At 45.6% G+C, this 17,073-nt stretch overlaps 2 protein-coding genes across 2 annotated transcripts in view; both read right to left on the bottom strand.

Moving 5' to 3' along the window:
- LOC306833189 (interferon alpha/beta receptor 2-like) overlaps window positions 1-4,943 on the bottom strand; it is an 8,453-nt gene extending 3,510 nt beyond the window's left edge. The window contains exons 1-4 of the mRNA XM_079358291.1: window positions 4,842-4,943; window positions 3,038-3,170; window positions 1,904-2,082; window positions 952-1,112 (exon numbers count right to left, since the gene is read on the bottom strand). Coding sequence (XP_079214417.1) covers window positions 952-1,112; window positions 1,904-2,082; window positions 3,038-3,170; window positions 4,842-4,893 — 525 coding nt within the window. The 5' untranslated portion in view covers window positions 4,894-4,943. The remainder of the gene's footprint in view (window positions 1-951; window positions 1,113-1,903; window positions 2,083-3,037; window positions 3,171-4,841) is intronic.
- Window positions 4,944-7,207: 2,264 nt separating this feature from the next.
- LOC306832257 (interferon alpha/beta receptor 2-like) lies at window positions 7,208-16,987 on the bottom strand. The gene is made up of 8 exons (XM_079356781.1): window positions 16,116-16,987; window positions 15,529-15,647; window positions 14,635-14,764; window positions 12,343-12,518; window positions 10,971-11,116; window positions 9,565-9,715; window positions 9,330-9,445; window positions 7,208-8,329 (listed from the first exon to the last, which is right to left on the bottom strand). The coding sequence occupies exons 2-8, from the start codon at window positions 15,575-15,577 to the stop codon at window positions 7,724-7,726; spliced, it is 1,374 nt and encodes a 457-aa protein (XP_079212907.1). The 5' UTR covers window positions 15,578-15,647; window positions 16,116-16,987; the 3' UTR covers window positions 7,208-7,723.
- Between the last annotated feature and the right edge of the window lie 86 nt (window positions 16,988-17,073).

Below are 17,073 nucleotides of genomic sequence, written 5' to 3'. Positions count from 1 at the left end.
CATGAATTCAGAGCACGAGAACGTAGAAAAAGTCTAACTGACAGGATGTGTGGTTTCAACATGACGCCTGCAGAGAAAACTCCTCAGATTGTTTTGAGTTTCATGTAAGAGAAAAACGAAACCTGAGGAGCGGTTTCACAGATCAACGATGAATAAAACATATATTTATGATTATCTGCAGGATGTGGTTCAGCCGGGGGTTCCCAGAGTCTAAAGCAGAAATTTAATGAAACACTTCAAATATGATTAAGATGATGATATGATATGTTTGTATGATCTTTAGAGTTGGATTCTCATAATAATAATAATAATAATAATCTCTTCATAAATGAAAGAGATAACAAAGCATGTCTAGACGTTCTATCAGACACGCCCCCTTCCTCCCTCAGCTCCTCCGCCTGCACACGAGCACATGACATGGCGTCGCTGATGTCTTACCATAAGAGAATAAAATAAAATAAACATGTTTGAGTCACAAAGGTCACTGAAGGAAGCTCCGCCCCTCAGTGTGACGAAGAGCTGAGAACAACAGACAGCTGGATTTCTCTCTCTCCCTCTCAGTCTTTACTCAGCTGTAGATGTTTGTCATGTTAATGTTTAAATGGTTTGAGATTAAGCCTTTAATGTTCTGCTGACATCAATGAACCAAATCTCTCAAACAGAAACTGTTGTAATGACTGAACTTTCACACAACCAGCACTAAATCAACACCAACAACAAATAAACTAACACCTACTTAACCTAGGGTAGTTTTTATTACCTGTTAGCTACAACCACTAGAGGGCGCCACCTCAATTTTAACATAAATGTTGAATCTGGATATTCTTGTACTATTAATTTTCACATAAATGACAACAGGAAATGACAGCACTTACACAACTTCACACAACATTTCAAATTTCAGTTGGGATATTTGCTCTTAAATACTTTTATCTTTTCATTAACACTCACCTGTGCACCGTCTCTGGTCCTCTTCACCTGGACGTCCAGCTTCCTGTACAAGTCTCTGAGTTGCTCATGCTGTTGGAGCCGTCCTGTGGACAAAGGTTTCAAATGCAGCAGAAGACAGTTCCCACAGCCGGACACTGAAAGGCCAGGCGGTCCAAAAACAGCTGACGAGAAACAGACGGATCACAAGAGCCTTAGAAACAAAGTGCTGACCTTCTAGAAACTAGTTCCATGTGCATGTACAGAGGTGTTTGAGGTAGTGCCAGAGGTGTGAGTACAGTCATTAAACAGTCAATGCAGCGATGCAGACTGGGCCATTAAAGTGCTCAGCAACATAAAGGAGAAGTGATTAGCATTAAGTGTCCAAAACAATAACCTGAAACCAGGAGTGATCAGGGTGATTATCATTAAAGTACCCAACTATTGAGGAGCAGATTAGCATTAAGTGTTGAAGACAATAGAGTGAAACTTGACCTAGTTAGGGTGATCATGTCAACCATTACAGATGTAGCATAACACAACAGTAGGATGAAACCAGACATGATTAGGGTGATTATCATTAAAGTGACCAGTGCTCAGTAAGGTGACTATCAATATGCATTACAGTGTCCATAGCAGAAACATGAACAGAGGAAGAAACAGAAACCCTAAGACTAAAAGAAATCTTGAATCTTCAAAGTATTCAAGGTTTAAAAATATCCAACAATATCCTCTGATTGAAAATGTAAGCTTGCTGAATATTTTTTAATGCAGCTTTTTCAGGCCTATGTTACCTACTGAAAGTGATGAAGAAATAGGGGGCGGGGTCTCTTTGAGATACAGGTGGGAGCTCCTAGCTGCCTGCTAGGTGTCACGTCAGCTGATTCGGTCACTGACCTTTAACCTCTGGGCCGTGATTGTGCTGTATTTGAGACATTTGAATGCAGATATCAGATAGAGGACGTAAGTGTCTCACTGTCGGTCAGAGGCTGGAAGACTCTCGACACGGTCCAGTTGGAGGTCTGGCTGGATGTGAAGGCTTGGACTCTGGCTTGGTAGGACTGAAAGGGGTCCCTGAAGACTCTGGTCAGGTTACAAGTCTGTCCGACCGTCAGCTCGGAACACGCAGCCACCGACCTCCACGCCTTCCTCCTGCTGAGAGAAAAGATGAGACATTACACCCTGTAGAGAAACGCAGAAGAAGAAACAGAACCCTCATCATAGCTAAATGACAAGGACAGGAAACGGGCCTTCGTCATCACTGTACGGTGGCCCTGAAGGTCCAGTGTGCAAATATTTCATGCTTGTGTGTTTCAAGAAATACTTTTGCATGGTGTGAAATGTTTTTTGCAATCATTAAATATTTGCACAGTTGACCTTCAGGGCAAACGTATAAATGAGTCACAGCGTGTTTCTGTTTTGAGTAAATGAAAGAGCTGTGAGTCTGAACTCTGCAGCCGGTGGACAGAAACCATCACTGTGGTTTCACTCAGTCTTTCCCGTCCAGGCAGAAAGGGAAGTAATACTTTCATTTATTGTTGGAGTGTAAAACTTCTCTTAAAACTCCGGGGTTAGGGTTAGGGATGCTTTCTGTCCACTTTGGCGCCCCCTGTGGACAAAGCAGCACCACCTGTTTTTCACTCTGCTGTCTGCTCACCTCCAACCTGAATGGTGATGGACATGTTTTCTTTTGTAGCTCGTAAAGAGGCATCCGTAGGATCTCATGAGCTTCATGTCCTCCTCACAGGAGCTATACATTCAATCTTGAGTATTTTGTTTTTTCTAATTTGACTCTTCACATTTCACCACTTTCACATGGAAGCTGCCTGATTCAGGGCGTTTCTTCACTTGACCTTTATGTCTTTAACACACGTCACACCCTGACAGCAGAGGACGAAGGATTCTGCATTAATGTCTGTAAACATCACTGAAGTGAAGTTCTGCTGAGGACTTCGCTCCACAGAGAGCTCAAAGAGGGACGTCTTCATGAGCTGCAGGTGCAGGATATAATCAAAGGGGATCATGGAAATGATGAAGAGGAGGGGTCCAAACGCTGTGCTGATAATAACAGTATATTGACTCTGCTGTATCTGTGTTCACCTGTCTTTACCTGAGTCTGAGGGTCTGGATGGTGAAGCGGGTGTGGGCCGGGCTTTGTGGGCCGGGAAGAAAGCTGAGTGTGTGCTCCATGTTGAAGGAAGAGATGGAGATGTTGGTGGGAGGGGGGAGAGGGACACACACACCTGAGGAGACAGGTAATCAATCGGTCTTTATTTTTATAACACCTTTAAAAATAAAATCTGAAGACTCCTGAGCGCCCGGTACAAGTCCAAACCCATCGTTAAATTATCAAAGAAGAACCAACATGAACCCATCATGACTAAGCAACGTTACTGAGGAAGAAACCTTGTCTGGTTCTGATCCAGGTCTCTGCCTGGTCTACATGAGTCTGGTTCTGATCCAGGTTTCTGTCTGTTCTACATGAGTCTGATTCTGATCCAGGTTTCTGCCTGGTCTACATGAGTCTGGTTCTGATCCAGGTCTCTGCCTGGTCTACATGAGTCTGGTTCTGATCCAGGTCTCTGCCTGGTCTACATGAGTCTGGTTCTGATCCAGGTCTCTGCCCGTTCTACATGAGTCTGGTTCTGATCCAGGTCTCTGCCTGGTCTACATGAGTCTGGTTCTGATCCAGGTCTCTGCCTGGTCTACATGAGTCTGGTTCTGATCCAGGTCTCTGCCTGGGCTCTATCAGGTCTTTGTAAAGAGAATTGATGCTTTATAAATAAAGTTTGAGTTATTTTGACATGTAGTGAAACATGAATATATTCTGCTTCATTTCATCACTTTGCCGTGTCGCCAGTTTCTCCGACATGTCGGTCCTCCTGGTCAGAGTGAACCGTGGGAAAGGGCGCACGCCACTTTCAGGCCGTTTTATTCAACGTTTCTAAATCCGACCCGTCTGTAAAGTTTCTGCAGAGGACAGTTGGTATAAAGACTTAAAGAACCTGACACAGAACATTTACAGCCTTCATATCAGAGTCACAACCTGAGTTTAAGTTTCATCACAACTTTAAAATCATCAGTCTATAAAACATGAGTTAATCTCTGTTTACCTTTAAACACTCAGACTGTTAATAATAATATAAAACATGAGTTAATCTCTGTTTACCTGTAAACACTCAGACTGTTAATAATAATATAAAACATGAGTTAGTCTCTGTTTACCTTTAAACACTCAGACTGTTAATAATAATATAAAACATGAGTTAATCTCTGTTTACCTGTAAACACTCAGACTGTTAATAATAATATAAAACATGAGTTAGTCTCTGTTTACCTGTAAACACTCAGACTGTTAATAATATAAAACATGAGTTAATCTCTGTTTACCTTTAAACACTCAGACTGTTAATAATAATATAAAACATGAGTTAATCTCTGTTTACCTGTAAACACTCAGACTGTTAATAATATAAAACATGAGTTAGTCTCTGTTTACCTTTAAACACTCAGACTGTTAATAATATAAAACATGAGTTAATCTCTGTTTACCTTTAAACAGACTGTTAATAATATAAAACATGAGTTAGTCTCTGTTTACCTTTAAACAGACTGTTAATAATAATATAAAACATGAGTTAATCTCTGTTTACCTTTAAACAGACTGTTAATAATAATATAAAACATGAGTTAATCTCTGTTTACCGTTAATAACACAACAGTAAAAATACTACAAACTGAATTAATCAGCAGTTTGAAATCAATTTAACAGAGTCACTGTGAGCTTACTGCTGCACGCACACACACTCTAAAGGGACACACACACACACACACACACGCACACGCGCACACGCGCACACACGCACACACACACACACACACTAAAGGGACACATTAACAGTGACCTCTCGTACCGAGCTGTAGGTGAAGCAGCCGAAGAAGAAACAGAGTCCACAGCTCAATCATCCTCCTCCATGTACCGCTCTCTGACAGCTCAGCTTAGAGCTGCATGAACCTATAGGTGTGTGTGTGTGTGTGTGTGTGTGTGTGTGTGTGTGTGTGTGTGTCTTTGGTGGGCGGGCAGCATGTTGGGGCTGGGATACAAACAGCTAAGTTTCTATTTCCACAGAAGTTCCTCCTCCTGCTTCACCGTCAGATCTGTAGAGAGAGAGAGAGAGAGAGAGAGAGAGAGAGAGAGGGGTAGAGAGAGAGGTAGAGAGAGGTAGAGAGAGAGAGAGAGACAGAGAGAGAGAGACAGAGAGAGGTAGAGAGAGAGAGAGACAGAGAGAGAGAGGTAGAGAGAGAGAGAGACAGAGAGAGAGAGGTAGAGAGAGAGAGAGAGAGAGAGGTAGAGAGAGAGGGAGAGAGAGAGGTAGAGAGAGAGACAGGTAGAGAGAGAGACAGAGAGAGGTAGAGAGACAGAGAGAGGTAGAGAGAGAGAGAGACAGAGAGGTAGAGAGAGAGAGACAGAGAGAGAGAGGTAGAGAGAGAGAGAGACAGAGAGAGAGAGAGGTAGAGAGAGAGGTAGAGAGAGAGAGAGAGAGAGGTAGAGAGAGAGACAGAGAGAGGTAGAGACAGAGAGAGAGAGGTAGAGAGAGAGAGAGACAGAGAGAGAGAGAGGTAGAGAGAGAGGTAGAGAGAGAGAGAGAGAGAGAGAGGTAGAGAGAGAGACAGAGAGAGAGAGGTAGAGAGAGAGACAGAGAGAGGTAGAGACAGAGAGAGAGAGGTAGAGAGAGAGAGAGAGAGACAGAGAGAGAGAGGTAGAGAGAGAGAGACAGAGAGAGAGAGAGGTAGAGAGAGAGAGAGAGAGAGAGGTAGAGAGAGAGAGACAGAGAGAGAGAGAGAGAGGTAGAGAGAGAGAGAGGTAGAGAGAGAGGTAGAGAGACAGAGAGGTAGAGAGACAGAGAGAGAGAGACAACTGAACCTGACACCAACTCTCTCTCTCTACCTCTCTCTCTCTGCCTGTCGCAGTAATAATGATGAACTCGTACCATGACATTGATTATTGATTTGATGTTTATAAAAGGTGATGATACAGTTTACATGAAGCTCAGTTTCTGTAGCATGAGTAATGTCTGACCGATTTCCTGTTGAACCGTCAAAATAAAAGCACATTTAAGGTGATGACAGATTACACTGTGATGAGGACTGAAATGATAATGAAATGTAAGTAAATGTAGAGGCCGCTGCAGAGTGCGTCCACAGGGGGCGCCATAATCAACGCCAACCAACATGCAGGAGTTTTAAGCAAACAGGGCGATGAAAGTGAGAGGCGCTCTGAAGACGGACTGTGGGCGGCGCCAGCACGACAATACTGGCTCTAACTCCTGCGCTGTATTTAAATGAAGATTGCGCGCCCTGTGATTGGTCCACTGGGTGGCATCATGTGGCCTGCATAATTCTGCAGAAAAACACTGGAGGGCTGTTTATAAACTCCAACATAATACGCTCAGCTTCAGTCAGTTACATATAAAAAGGATGTAATTTCATGATTGACATCTGTGTGGACCAATGAGGCTCCTGCGTCACTGTTCAGCAGGTCGTCAGAGTAGAGGAAGAACAGTGATTGGATACAAAACAACCACAAACACAAAAGTCACTGAAGTTTCCATAACCGGGAGTGTCTGCGTCAAACAGACGGGATTAACCAACCTGAGTGACCTTTGACCTTTGACCTTAACACAGACTGTCCCAGCTCTCCAACCTAAAAACAAACTGTCACTCCTCGGCTTCTGGATGTTCAACAGCAGTTTCCTTGTCTCTGCACTTCGACGGTTTCTTTTCATCTATTGTGTTCATGTTTGACTGTTTGTGCTTTTTAAACTAAAGCTCTATGAATACATGAAACATCTGACTTTAAAAATGAAGCAAACTGCAGTTCCTCAAGTGTTCACAGTGATGTCTCCAGCGTTGAATTTATTAGTTAGCTGTTAGCGGTTAGCTACTATCATATGATGCTATTTACATAGCGGCTATCGTCATCCGGCTGACACGCCGCCTACCAAAGAGCACGGGTGGAAACACAAACGGGATCAGGCTTAATCGAACCAAACCGTACCGATCCGTACCGGACTGCTGGGTGGAAACGGGTCTTTAGGTTCCTCAGGACTGTTGGTGGGGATGGCCTCCCCCCCCAATCGCCTCCATCACATTTAAAGGGAAGTTCTTCTATGATGGATTAAGCTGGGCTCTTTAACATATCAATAAGGTTCTTTACCTGCTTTCAGTAAACATAATGAAGCTCTTTGTAACGTTAACAGCTGTCAAGAACCCGAAACATGAAGTTACACAAATAAATATCCACCATGCTCCTCCTCTTCATCAGTCTGACACCTCCTGCAGGAGGCCTTAATGTCTCAGATATCCACCATGCTCCTCCTCTTCATCAGTCTGACACCTCCTGCAGGAGGCCTTAATGTCTCTGATATCCACCATGCTCCTCCTCTTCATCAGTCTGACACCTCCTGCAGGAGGCCTTAATGTCTCAGATATCCACCATGCTCCTCCTCTTCATCAGTCTGACACCTCCTGCAGGAGGCCTTAATGTCTCTGATATCCACCATGCTCCTCCTCTTCATCAGTCTGACACCTCCTGCAGGAGGCCTTAATGTCTCTGATATCCACCATGCTCCTCCTCTTCATCAGTCTGACACCTCCTGCAGGAGGCCTTAATGTCTCAGATATCCACCATGCTCCTCCTCTTCATCAGTCTGACACCTCCTGCAGGAGGCCTTAATGTCTCAGATATCCACCATGCTCCTCCTCTTCATCAGTCTGACACCTCCTGCAGGAGGCCTTAATGTCTCAGATATCCACCATGCTCCTCCTCCTCCTCCTCCTCATCAGGACAGGAAACTGTTTCTGCGAAGACATCCTGTAAGGGCAGGGAGGAAGTGATGTCAGAGAAAGACTCCTCTTCTGCTTCCTTCTCCTCCTGCTGCTCCTCCTCCTGATGTATGAAGGTCAGAGTGAGGAGGTTTACATTGAGGTTGTCTCCTTCCTCCCCACCTGCAGGTTGACTGAGTGTGTGTGCAAGAGGAGTCTGTTCTGCAGTGTGTGTGTTCAGTGTGTGTTGTCCCCCTGCAGGAGGCGCTGTCTCTGCTGACTGGGGAGAAGCAGGAGGAGGAGTGAAAGAGTGAACGCTTAAGGGAGGTGATGAAGGAGCTGATGAAGATGATGAAGAGGAGGAGGAGAGGAAGTTAGTCCTCTTTGGTAGATAAACTCCCCCTCCGCACGCTCCTTCTCCAGGGCTCTCCTCCTCACTGTGCTCGGAAGACGAAGATGTACGGCTCCTTTTCTGTCCTGCAGGGGGCGCTGTTGTTTTAACAATGTAGAGAGGAGAGAATGAGGAGGTGCAGGGAACAGCGAGGACCAGCACCTCCTCTATGTGTTGGAGAGACATCTGTGGAGAGAGGAGAAACAGAAACATGTAAACTCCTAGTTTAAAGTGAGCACTTGAATGCCTCACTGCCCGCCTGTTTGTTTTTTACATTCGATCACAAACACAAGCTGAGCTGAGTCTCAGACAGGAAGTGAAACTGTAGAGCCAGCAAGTATTTACCACTATATACCTGTGTGTGTGTGTGTGTGTGTGTGTGTGTGTGTGTGTGTGTATGTGTGTGTGTGTCTGAACATGATACCAACATCTTTATTTTTTATAAACCGTCTTTAACAGAAAAAACATGATCAACACCCACACACTGATGGTAGAGGCTGCTGCAGAGTCCATCAGTATTAACTCATCCATTCATACACATTCATACACTGATGGTAGAGGCTGCTGCAGAGTCCATCAGTATGAACTCATCCATTCATACACATTCACACACTGATGGTAGAGGCTGCTGCAGAGTAAAGAGTCCATCAGTATTAACTCATCCATTCATACACTGATGGTAGAGGCCGCTTCATACAAATGCAGCGGGAGCAACTTTTTTGTTCAGTGTCTTGCCCAAGGACACATCAAACTTGGTTGCAGGAGCTGGGGATCGAACCCCTGACCACGTCCATTTTTTACAGAGACTATGAAAACATTTCATACATTAGGGTTAGGGTCTATGAGAAGTGGGTGTGGCCACAGTGACATCACAGGTTGGTTCATTCAACTGCTGTTTGGTGCTTATTGATCCAGAAGTGACCGCTTTTGGGGAAAAGGGCGGAGCTTAAGAGGACAGCGAGTTTCCCTCTTTCATCACTTACTGCAGTCAGTCAGCAGTTGGAGTCCATATTAGATTGTAGTTTTTACACAGAAGACCCATTTTACCTTAATTCAACTGGTCACCACCACATATTCCTGCTGACTTCTCCTCACCTTCATGAACAAACCAGTGTGTGCTAAATAGCCTGGGTGTCAGTCAATGCTAAGCTAATGTTAGCTTTAATGATTGACAGTTGCCACTCACCAGAACTGAGGGGAGGGGCCTCCTCTTCAGACAGATGAACCCAGCATAGACGAGAAGGGCGACAGTGAACGCACCACAGAGCACAAACACACACAGGAAGGCAGACACTAACACATCTGTGAAGAGGAGGGGGAGGAGTCATCATCATCTTGTATCTAACACAAGAGGTATCACTCTGACAAAATTAACTGATACTGTTCCCACTGAAGCCCCACCCCGTCAGTGTGACTCTCACCTGCATTGAAGGTGCTCGGAGTGATGACACACACCTGCCTGCCATAGTCTGAGCGTGTGAGCTCCAACACACACACAGACACACAAAACTGTCTGCCAGGAGAAACATCCTCCAGAACAAGGTCGCCCAGAGACACAGAATCCTTATAGAACTGATAAAACACACACACAGACACACAGACACACACACACACACACTTTATGTTTTTGTATTTACACATTGAAAATAAACCGAAGAGTTAAAGAATGAAAACAGAAATACAAAAATAATACAGTTTGATTTCATTGGGGTCAATCAGAATCTGCTGGCTCTATGTTTTAACAGCTTTCAACTGATCAGCAGCAGGTGGTGATTTAGATCAGGCGGCCTGACCGGCCTGGTAAACCGGAACGTGTGGGTCAAGTGAACGAGGAACGTCTGGCAGAGGCCTCGGTCCGTGAGGTTTCAAACTCCCACCACTGGAAGAATGTCTCTTTCATCCCCAGGGAGGTCGGGGACATGAGCCTAACCCATAAGACCATAGATCTGCATACAGACGTCTGTGCTATATGTAACCTTCTCTTTCTCCTGAGTGAGACAATAAAAGCCACTTACTAACTAAGAGCCCCGGAGTTGAGCCAGATGGAGACAGTGTGACATCACAGCAGCCCAACAGTGTAGCCCGCTATCAGTCAAGTTAAACGAAGAAGAAGAACGGACACAGTAAACTAAAAGGACCAAATCGGTCCTCTTGGGACTCCAACAGTAGGCTACCACAAAGGTAGGACACCGAACGAAACCGGACCACTTGGTGGAAATGGGGCTCTGGAGTCAGAGTGTGTTCAAAGTCAGTGTTGTGTGCTGCTAGGATTGGTGTCAGGGTAACCCTTTCAGATGGCTCTGAGGGCTGTGGCCTGGTTGTGGGGGAGGCATCAAGGAGGTTCTGACAAACGGTCCAACAGCTGAGGGTTAGGGTTACATGGGACCGTGGATCACATTGAATGCTGGAAGGAATACTTTGACCATCTCCTGAACCCAACCAACACGTCCCATAAAAGAGAAGTCTGAAGACCTGGAGGACACCTTTCCATGAACCTTGGCAGAGGTCACTAAGGCTGAAAGCTCTTCAGCTGTAAGGCATCAGGTGTTGATGAGATTCATCCAGAGATGCTAAAGACTCTGGACACTGCTGGGATGTCTTGGCTGATTTGCCTTTCAAGCAGACCGGCTCGTGGTTCCTCTTTTTAAAAAGGGGAACCAGAGAGCGTGCTCCAAATATTGTGGTGGCACACTTCTTAGCCTTCCCGGGAAAGAAGCTTTAGGATGCTTTCCTGATTACTTAACTGATTCTAATTCCAGACTTTTCAGATCAAATGGAACGAAGACGTAAATGATGATGAAAGTGTGTGAATGTTTACGAGCATCACCTGCAGCGTGTCCTCTCTGCTGCTCACTCTCACTCGATAACTCAGCTGTTCATAGATGTGTTTCAGGTGCTGCTGGGGGGGCTTCAGGTGCACACACAGGATTCGTCCACAGGGGGTGACAGAGAGTAGTGGAGGGGCCAAAAGAGCTGAGAAACATCGTAGATAAACAAACCCTTGTGTTTACATCACCGTTATCAGAAACTTATTGATCAACTTTTTCTTCAAACAGTAAAAGATTCAACCTGTTGTATTAATGATCGACACTTAAAAAAACCAGAAGCTTTAAACAGATGTTACCTGTTTCATCAGACAGTTATGAAGGAGACAAATAAAGCTAGCAGATTAAAACAGAGTCAGAGCAGTCAGGATTAAAACAGAGTCAGAGCAGTCAGGATTAAAACAGAGTCAGAGCAGTCAGGATTAAAACAGAGTCAGAGCAGTCAGGATTAAAACAGAGTCAGAGCAGTCAGGATTAAAACAGAGTCAGAGCAGTCAGGATTAAAACAGAGTCAGAGCAGTCAGGATTAAAACAGAGTCAGAGCAGTCAGGATTAAAATAGAGTCAGAGCACGGAGCAGTCAGGATTAAAACAGAGTCAGAGCAGTCAGGATTAAAACAGAGTCAGAGCACGGAGCAGTCAGGATTAAAACAGAGTCAGAGCAGTCAGGATTAAAACAGAGTCAGAGCAGTCAGGATTAAAATAGAGTCAGAGCAGTCAGGATTAAAACAGAGTCAGAGCAGTCAGGATTAAAACAGAGTCAGAGCACGGAGCAGTCAGGATTAAAACAGAGTCAGAGCACGGAGCAGTCAGGATTAAAACAGAGTCAGAGCACGGAGCAGTCAGGATTAAAATAGAGTCAGAGCACGGAGCAGTTTATACTAATATAATTGTAATCTTAATAAAATGAATATAATATAATATCTTGTGTCTCAGGCTCTGTGTCCACCTGCTGTTTATTTCCGGGGAGAAACGCGTTGGCTGTGTGCTCGGGAGCTCGTGCATGAAGGCTGTTGTGCGCTGCACGTCGGTCCTGTCTCCATGACAACAGCCTGTTGACAATGGTGGCTGTATGACTGACACTGCTCCGTTACCTTTTACTGCATGTTTTCTATTTGAGATTGTTTATTTCCTGATCAGAGAGGGAGCGAGGAGGATGAGAGTACAAGACACGATCAGTCGGAGACAAATCGAGGAGGAGAATCAGAAACATCTGAAACGCTTTTCTGAGAAGTTAAAGACTTTCATGCTTTTTCTGCTGCTAACACTTTCCACTCATTGAAGAAAAAGAGACCAGGTGGACACAGGGCCGAAAACTTCTAATGTTGTTGCCATGGTGACAATGCCCACCCCCCCTCCACACACACGCACTCACTGTCTCTGATTGGCTGGAATCCTGGATAGGAGGCTGTTGGAGAGGTCATGGCATTGAGCTGGGCTCTGACCGAGGTGAAGTACACCTGTGAGGGGTCAGAGAAGACCTCCGTCAGGTTGCAGACCAGGGGGTCCCGAACAGTCTGACATCCAGGAACAGGAATCCAGGAACTTTCCCTGCAATACCGGGGGGAGGGGGAGGGGGGGGGGCAGAAGAGAGAACTTGAGCATCAAACACATCTGTATAAACTCTGCAGCTGGATCACTTCATGTTCTCTGACCGTATTTTAATGTGTCATTTGACTCAACTCATCAAACGTCTGCATGAAGTCGATTGATGCTGTTTATTATCACGTGACCAACAAGTGACCACTGAGATCTTCTGCTTCATTCAGTCCCCTACAGGGGCCCCACAGGGGACCCACAGGGGACCGTCTTGGCTCCCTTCACCCTGTATACTGCAGACTTCTCCTACAACACAAACTGGCACCTGCAGAAGTTCTCTGATGGCTCTGCCATCGTCGGCCTCCTTCCCAATGGGGACGAGGGGGACTACAGAGAACTCAACAGGGACTTTGTGGACTGGTGCCAGCAGAACTGCCTCCAGATCAACGCGGCTAAAACCAAAGAACTGGTGGTGGACTTTCACTCCCCCCACACCGGTGAACATCCAGGGAAAGGACTGTGAGATAGTGGACTCTTATAAGTACCTGGGTGTTCACCTGAACTATAAACTGGACTGGACTGATAACACACAGGCTCTCTACAAGAAGGGTCAGAGCAGACTTCACCTCCTGAGGAGACTCAGGTCCTCCAGAGTGCAGGTAGACCTCCTGAGGACCTTTTATGACTCAGTGGTGGCATCAGCCATCTTTTACAGAGGACAGGAGTACAGGAACAGACTGAACAAACTGGTGAAGAAGGCCAGCTCTGACCTGGGCTGCCCCCTGGACCCTGTGGAGGTCCTGGGCTGCCCCCTGGACCCTGTGGAGGTCCTGGGCTGCACCCTGGACCCTGTGGAGGTCCTGGGCTGCCCCCTGGACCCTGTGGAGGTCTGAAGGAGAGATACCGCAGGTCCTTCAGTGACAGGCTCCGCCCCCCGCCCTGTCTGAAGGAGAGATACGGCAGGTCCTTCAGTGACAGGCTCCGCCCCCCGCTGTGTCTGAAGGAGAGATACCGCAGGTCCTTCAGTGACAGGCTCCGCCCCCGCCGTGTCTGAAGGAGAGATACTGCAGCTCCTTCAGTGACAGGCTCCGCCCCCCGCCGTGTCTGAAGGAGAGATACTGCAGCTCCTTCAGCGACAGGCTCCGCCCCCCGCCCTGTCTGAAGGAGAGATACTGCAGTCCTTCAGTGACAGGCTCCGCCCCCCGCCGTGTCTGAAGGAGAGATACTGCAGGTCCTTCAGCGACAGGCTCCGCCCCCCGCCCTGTCTGAAGGAGAGATACTGCAGGTCCTTCAGCGACAGGCTCCGCCCCCCGCCGTGTGTGAAGGAGAGATACTGCAGGTCCTTCAGCGACAGGCTCCGCCCCCGCCCTGTCTGAAGGAGAGATACTGCAGCTCCTTCAGCGACAGGCTCCGCCCCCCGCCCTGTCTGAAGGAGAGATACTGCAGCTCCTTCAGCGACAGGCTCCGCCCCCCGCCCTGTCTGAAGGAGAGATACCGCAGCTCCTTCAGTGACAGGCTCCGCCCCCCGCCCTGTCTGAAGGAGAGATACTGCAGCTCCTTCCTTCCTGCTGCAGTCAGACTGTTTAACCAATCAGCTCCCAGTAGATCATAAAACACCAAACTGGAGAATTTGCTTCTTCTTCTTCTTGTGCAGTAATAATGTTATAAGATGTCTCCTGATCTTATCTGTATTTTTATTATTATTTGATTACATTGTAATATTTATTTATGGGACAGTTTGTGCACTAACATTCTTATGTTCACTGTGTGCATGATCGTGTTTATGCTGTTTGTACATCTTTAACTTACTGACATTTCAACTGTTCCTTTTTTTTAACGCTTTTTTTCACTCGCTCTTGATTATTGTTTTGATGCATATTTTCTTTCTACACATATATTTTTATCTATTTTATTTTTTTTGCACTGTGGTTTTCTTCTGCTGTCACACTGTAAATTTCTCCGCTGGCGAGATGAGTAAAGGATTATCTTATCTCTACCTCGCTCTGTTTGTATGTCCAATCACGTGGCTTTTCTTTAAAGGTTAAAAGCGTCATGTCCTCCCTCCTGCGCCTCGCCCAGCTGAAGTTTTCTGGTGTGCATGTGTGAAAAAGCCGCAGTGTGGACGTACGTATTGGGGATCACGCGGACGTTGTAGGAGACTCCAGATGGCGTCCCTGCTCCTCGCTCCCATCTTAACATGTGAATGAAATGATCTGAGGTCAGGTTCAAGTTGAGAGGTGGAGGAAGTTCAGTCATTGCTGCAACACAGAGAAACAGGACAACACATGGCTATGAGCTGCTACGCAAGGCAGACGCTGCTGTGGAAACATGGAAAAGTGAGGCAGACGCTGCTGTGGAAACATGGAAAAGTGAGGCAGACGCTGCTGTGGAAACATGGAAAAGTGAGGCAGACGCTGCTGTGGAAACATGGAAAAGTGAGGCAGACGCTGCTGTGGAAACATGGAAAAGTGAGTAGTTATTCTCAGGCGTTGTAAAGTGTTTGTTTTGATAATTTGAAAAAGTTCTTGTTAAAAACCAAATCCCCCTACACTAACTAACGACGCTACGGTCATGGTCGAGGTCTCTATGACCACGGTCATGGTCGAGGTCTCTATGACCACGGTCATGGTCGAGGTCTCTATGACCACGGTCATGGTCGAGGTCTCTATGACCACGGTCATGGTCGAGGTCTCTATGACCACGGTCATGGTCGAGGTCTCTATGACCACGGTCATGGTCGAGGTCTCTATGACCACGGTCATGGTCGAGGTCTCTATGACCACGGTCATGGTCGAGGTCTCTATGACCACGGTCATGGTCGAGGTCTCTATGACCACAGTCATGGTCGAGGTCTCTATGACCACAGGCCGCTCTTTAAGATTTCAATAGAAGTTATTTGGATGAAGACACATGACCTCTGAGCTTTTGACCCCCCAGGGTTTCTTATGATAACTGATGCTGTGTTCATGACGCTGCTGAAGAAGATCAGAAAGATGATTTTAAAAACACGGTGTGAACTCACCTGGCAGCACCTGAGAAAGCCAGGTGAGCATCCATATGAGAACAGCCATGACGGGCAGACCATCTCTGCAGCTCTGAGGTCAGAGGTCAGACCCTGCTCACCGTGCTGCTTTCACTTTCCTTATGATTGTGTGGGACATGACACAACTCACAGGGTTATTTTTACTTACATGAACATAATTAAGTGTTTCACATGAATTTACGGCATCAAATATGTTATATTTACTATATATTATATTATATATGTTATATTTCTTTACAGTTTAAACTCCGGGATAGTTTTGTTTCTACAATGAACAGTTAGCTTCGTTTGAACTAACAGTTAGCAGCTACGCACAGAAACAAACATGATCTACAGACTCGATCCTGAAACGTGAAACTTCAAACTAAGGAGAAACATCGTGTTTTTAACGAGTCTGATAAAAAACATTATTTCCGCCGGAAACGGGAATTTATCTCCAGCTAGCTTCACGAGCTAAGGGACTAGCTCTTAGCATGTAAGCTAACTGCTAACAGCAGCTTTAATTAAGAGTCTCAATGTGTAAATTATTTAAATAAATTAAATTAAAGTTTAAATATGACACGAACCTGAGCCTCTCCTGCTTCTAACAGACCTCACTGCCACTGCTGCTGCCTTCAAGGACTTCCCAGAAAACTGTAAACTCCAACTTAACGTCGCTGATAAAACATTAAACGTAAATGATAATCATGATTAACTTCTGTGTTTGTGACTCTGAACATCAGCTGGGCATACGATCCAGGTCAAATTTCAGTAATTAATACACCATAATAAACAACAAAGACAATGGTTTGATACGAGTTAATTATTTTTTTAACTCCGCTGAAGCAAACCTAAGAATCCGGAGGTACATGAACGCCACATCGAAAGAAGCAATGACAGGAAGTCACGTGAACTCTAAGAAGAGGAAGAAACTGCCAAATCCAGAGGCTATTAATAATAATAAAAAACGATAATATTGTAAAAAAAATTATGAGAAATGTTTTATTCAGAGTTTTCATAAAGATCAGTAAATGTGTTCTCATCCATTCACACACTGATGGTAGAGGCTGCTGCAGAGTAAAGAGTCAATCAGTATTAACTCATCCATTCACACACTGATGGTAGAGGCTGCTGCAGAGTCCATCAGTATTAACTCATCCATTCACACACTGATGGTAGAGGCTGCTGCAGAGTCCATCAGTATTAGCTCATCCATTCATACACATTCACACACTGATGGTAGAGGCTGCTGCAGAGTCCATCAGTATTAACTCATCCATTCATACACATTCACACACTGATGGTAGAGGCTGCTGCAGAGTGAAGAGTCCATCAGTATTAAGTCATCCATTCATACACACTCACACACTGATGGTAGAGGCTGCTGCAGAGTAAAAAGTCCATCAGTATGAACTCATCCATTCATACACATTCACACACTGATGGTAGAGGCTGCTGCAGAGTAAAGAGTCCATCAGTATTAACTTATTTCCACATTCAGCATCTCTTCATTCTTTTGTACCTCACAGACTCCTGTAGTCACTA

Source organism: Symphodus melops, assembly GCF_947650265.1.
Source record: "Symphodus melops genome assembly, chromosome: 12".
In the NCBI taxonomy this organism is placed as follows: Eukaryota; Metazoa; Chordata; class Actinopteri; order Labriformes; family Labridae; genus Symphodus; species Symphodus melops.
The sequence above is the reverse complement of the archived record's forward strand: the minus strand, read 5'-3'. Positions and strand labels throughout refer to the sequence as shown.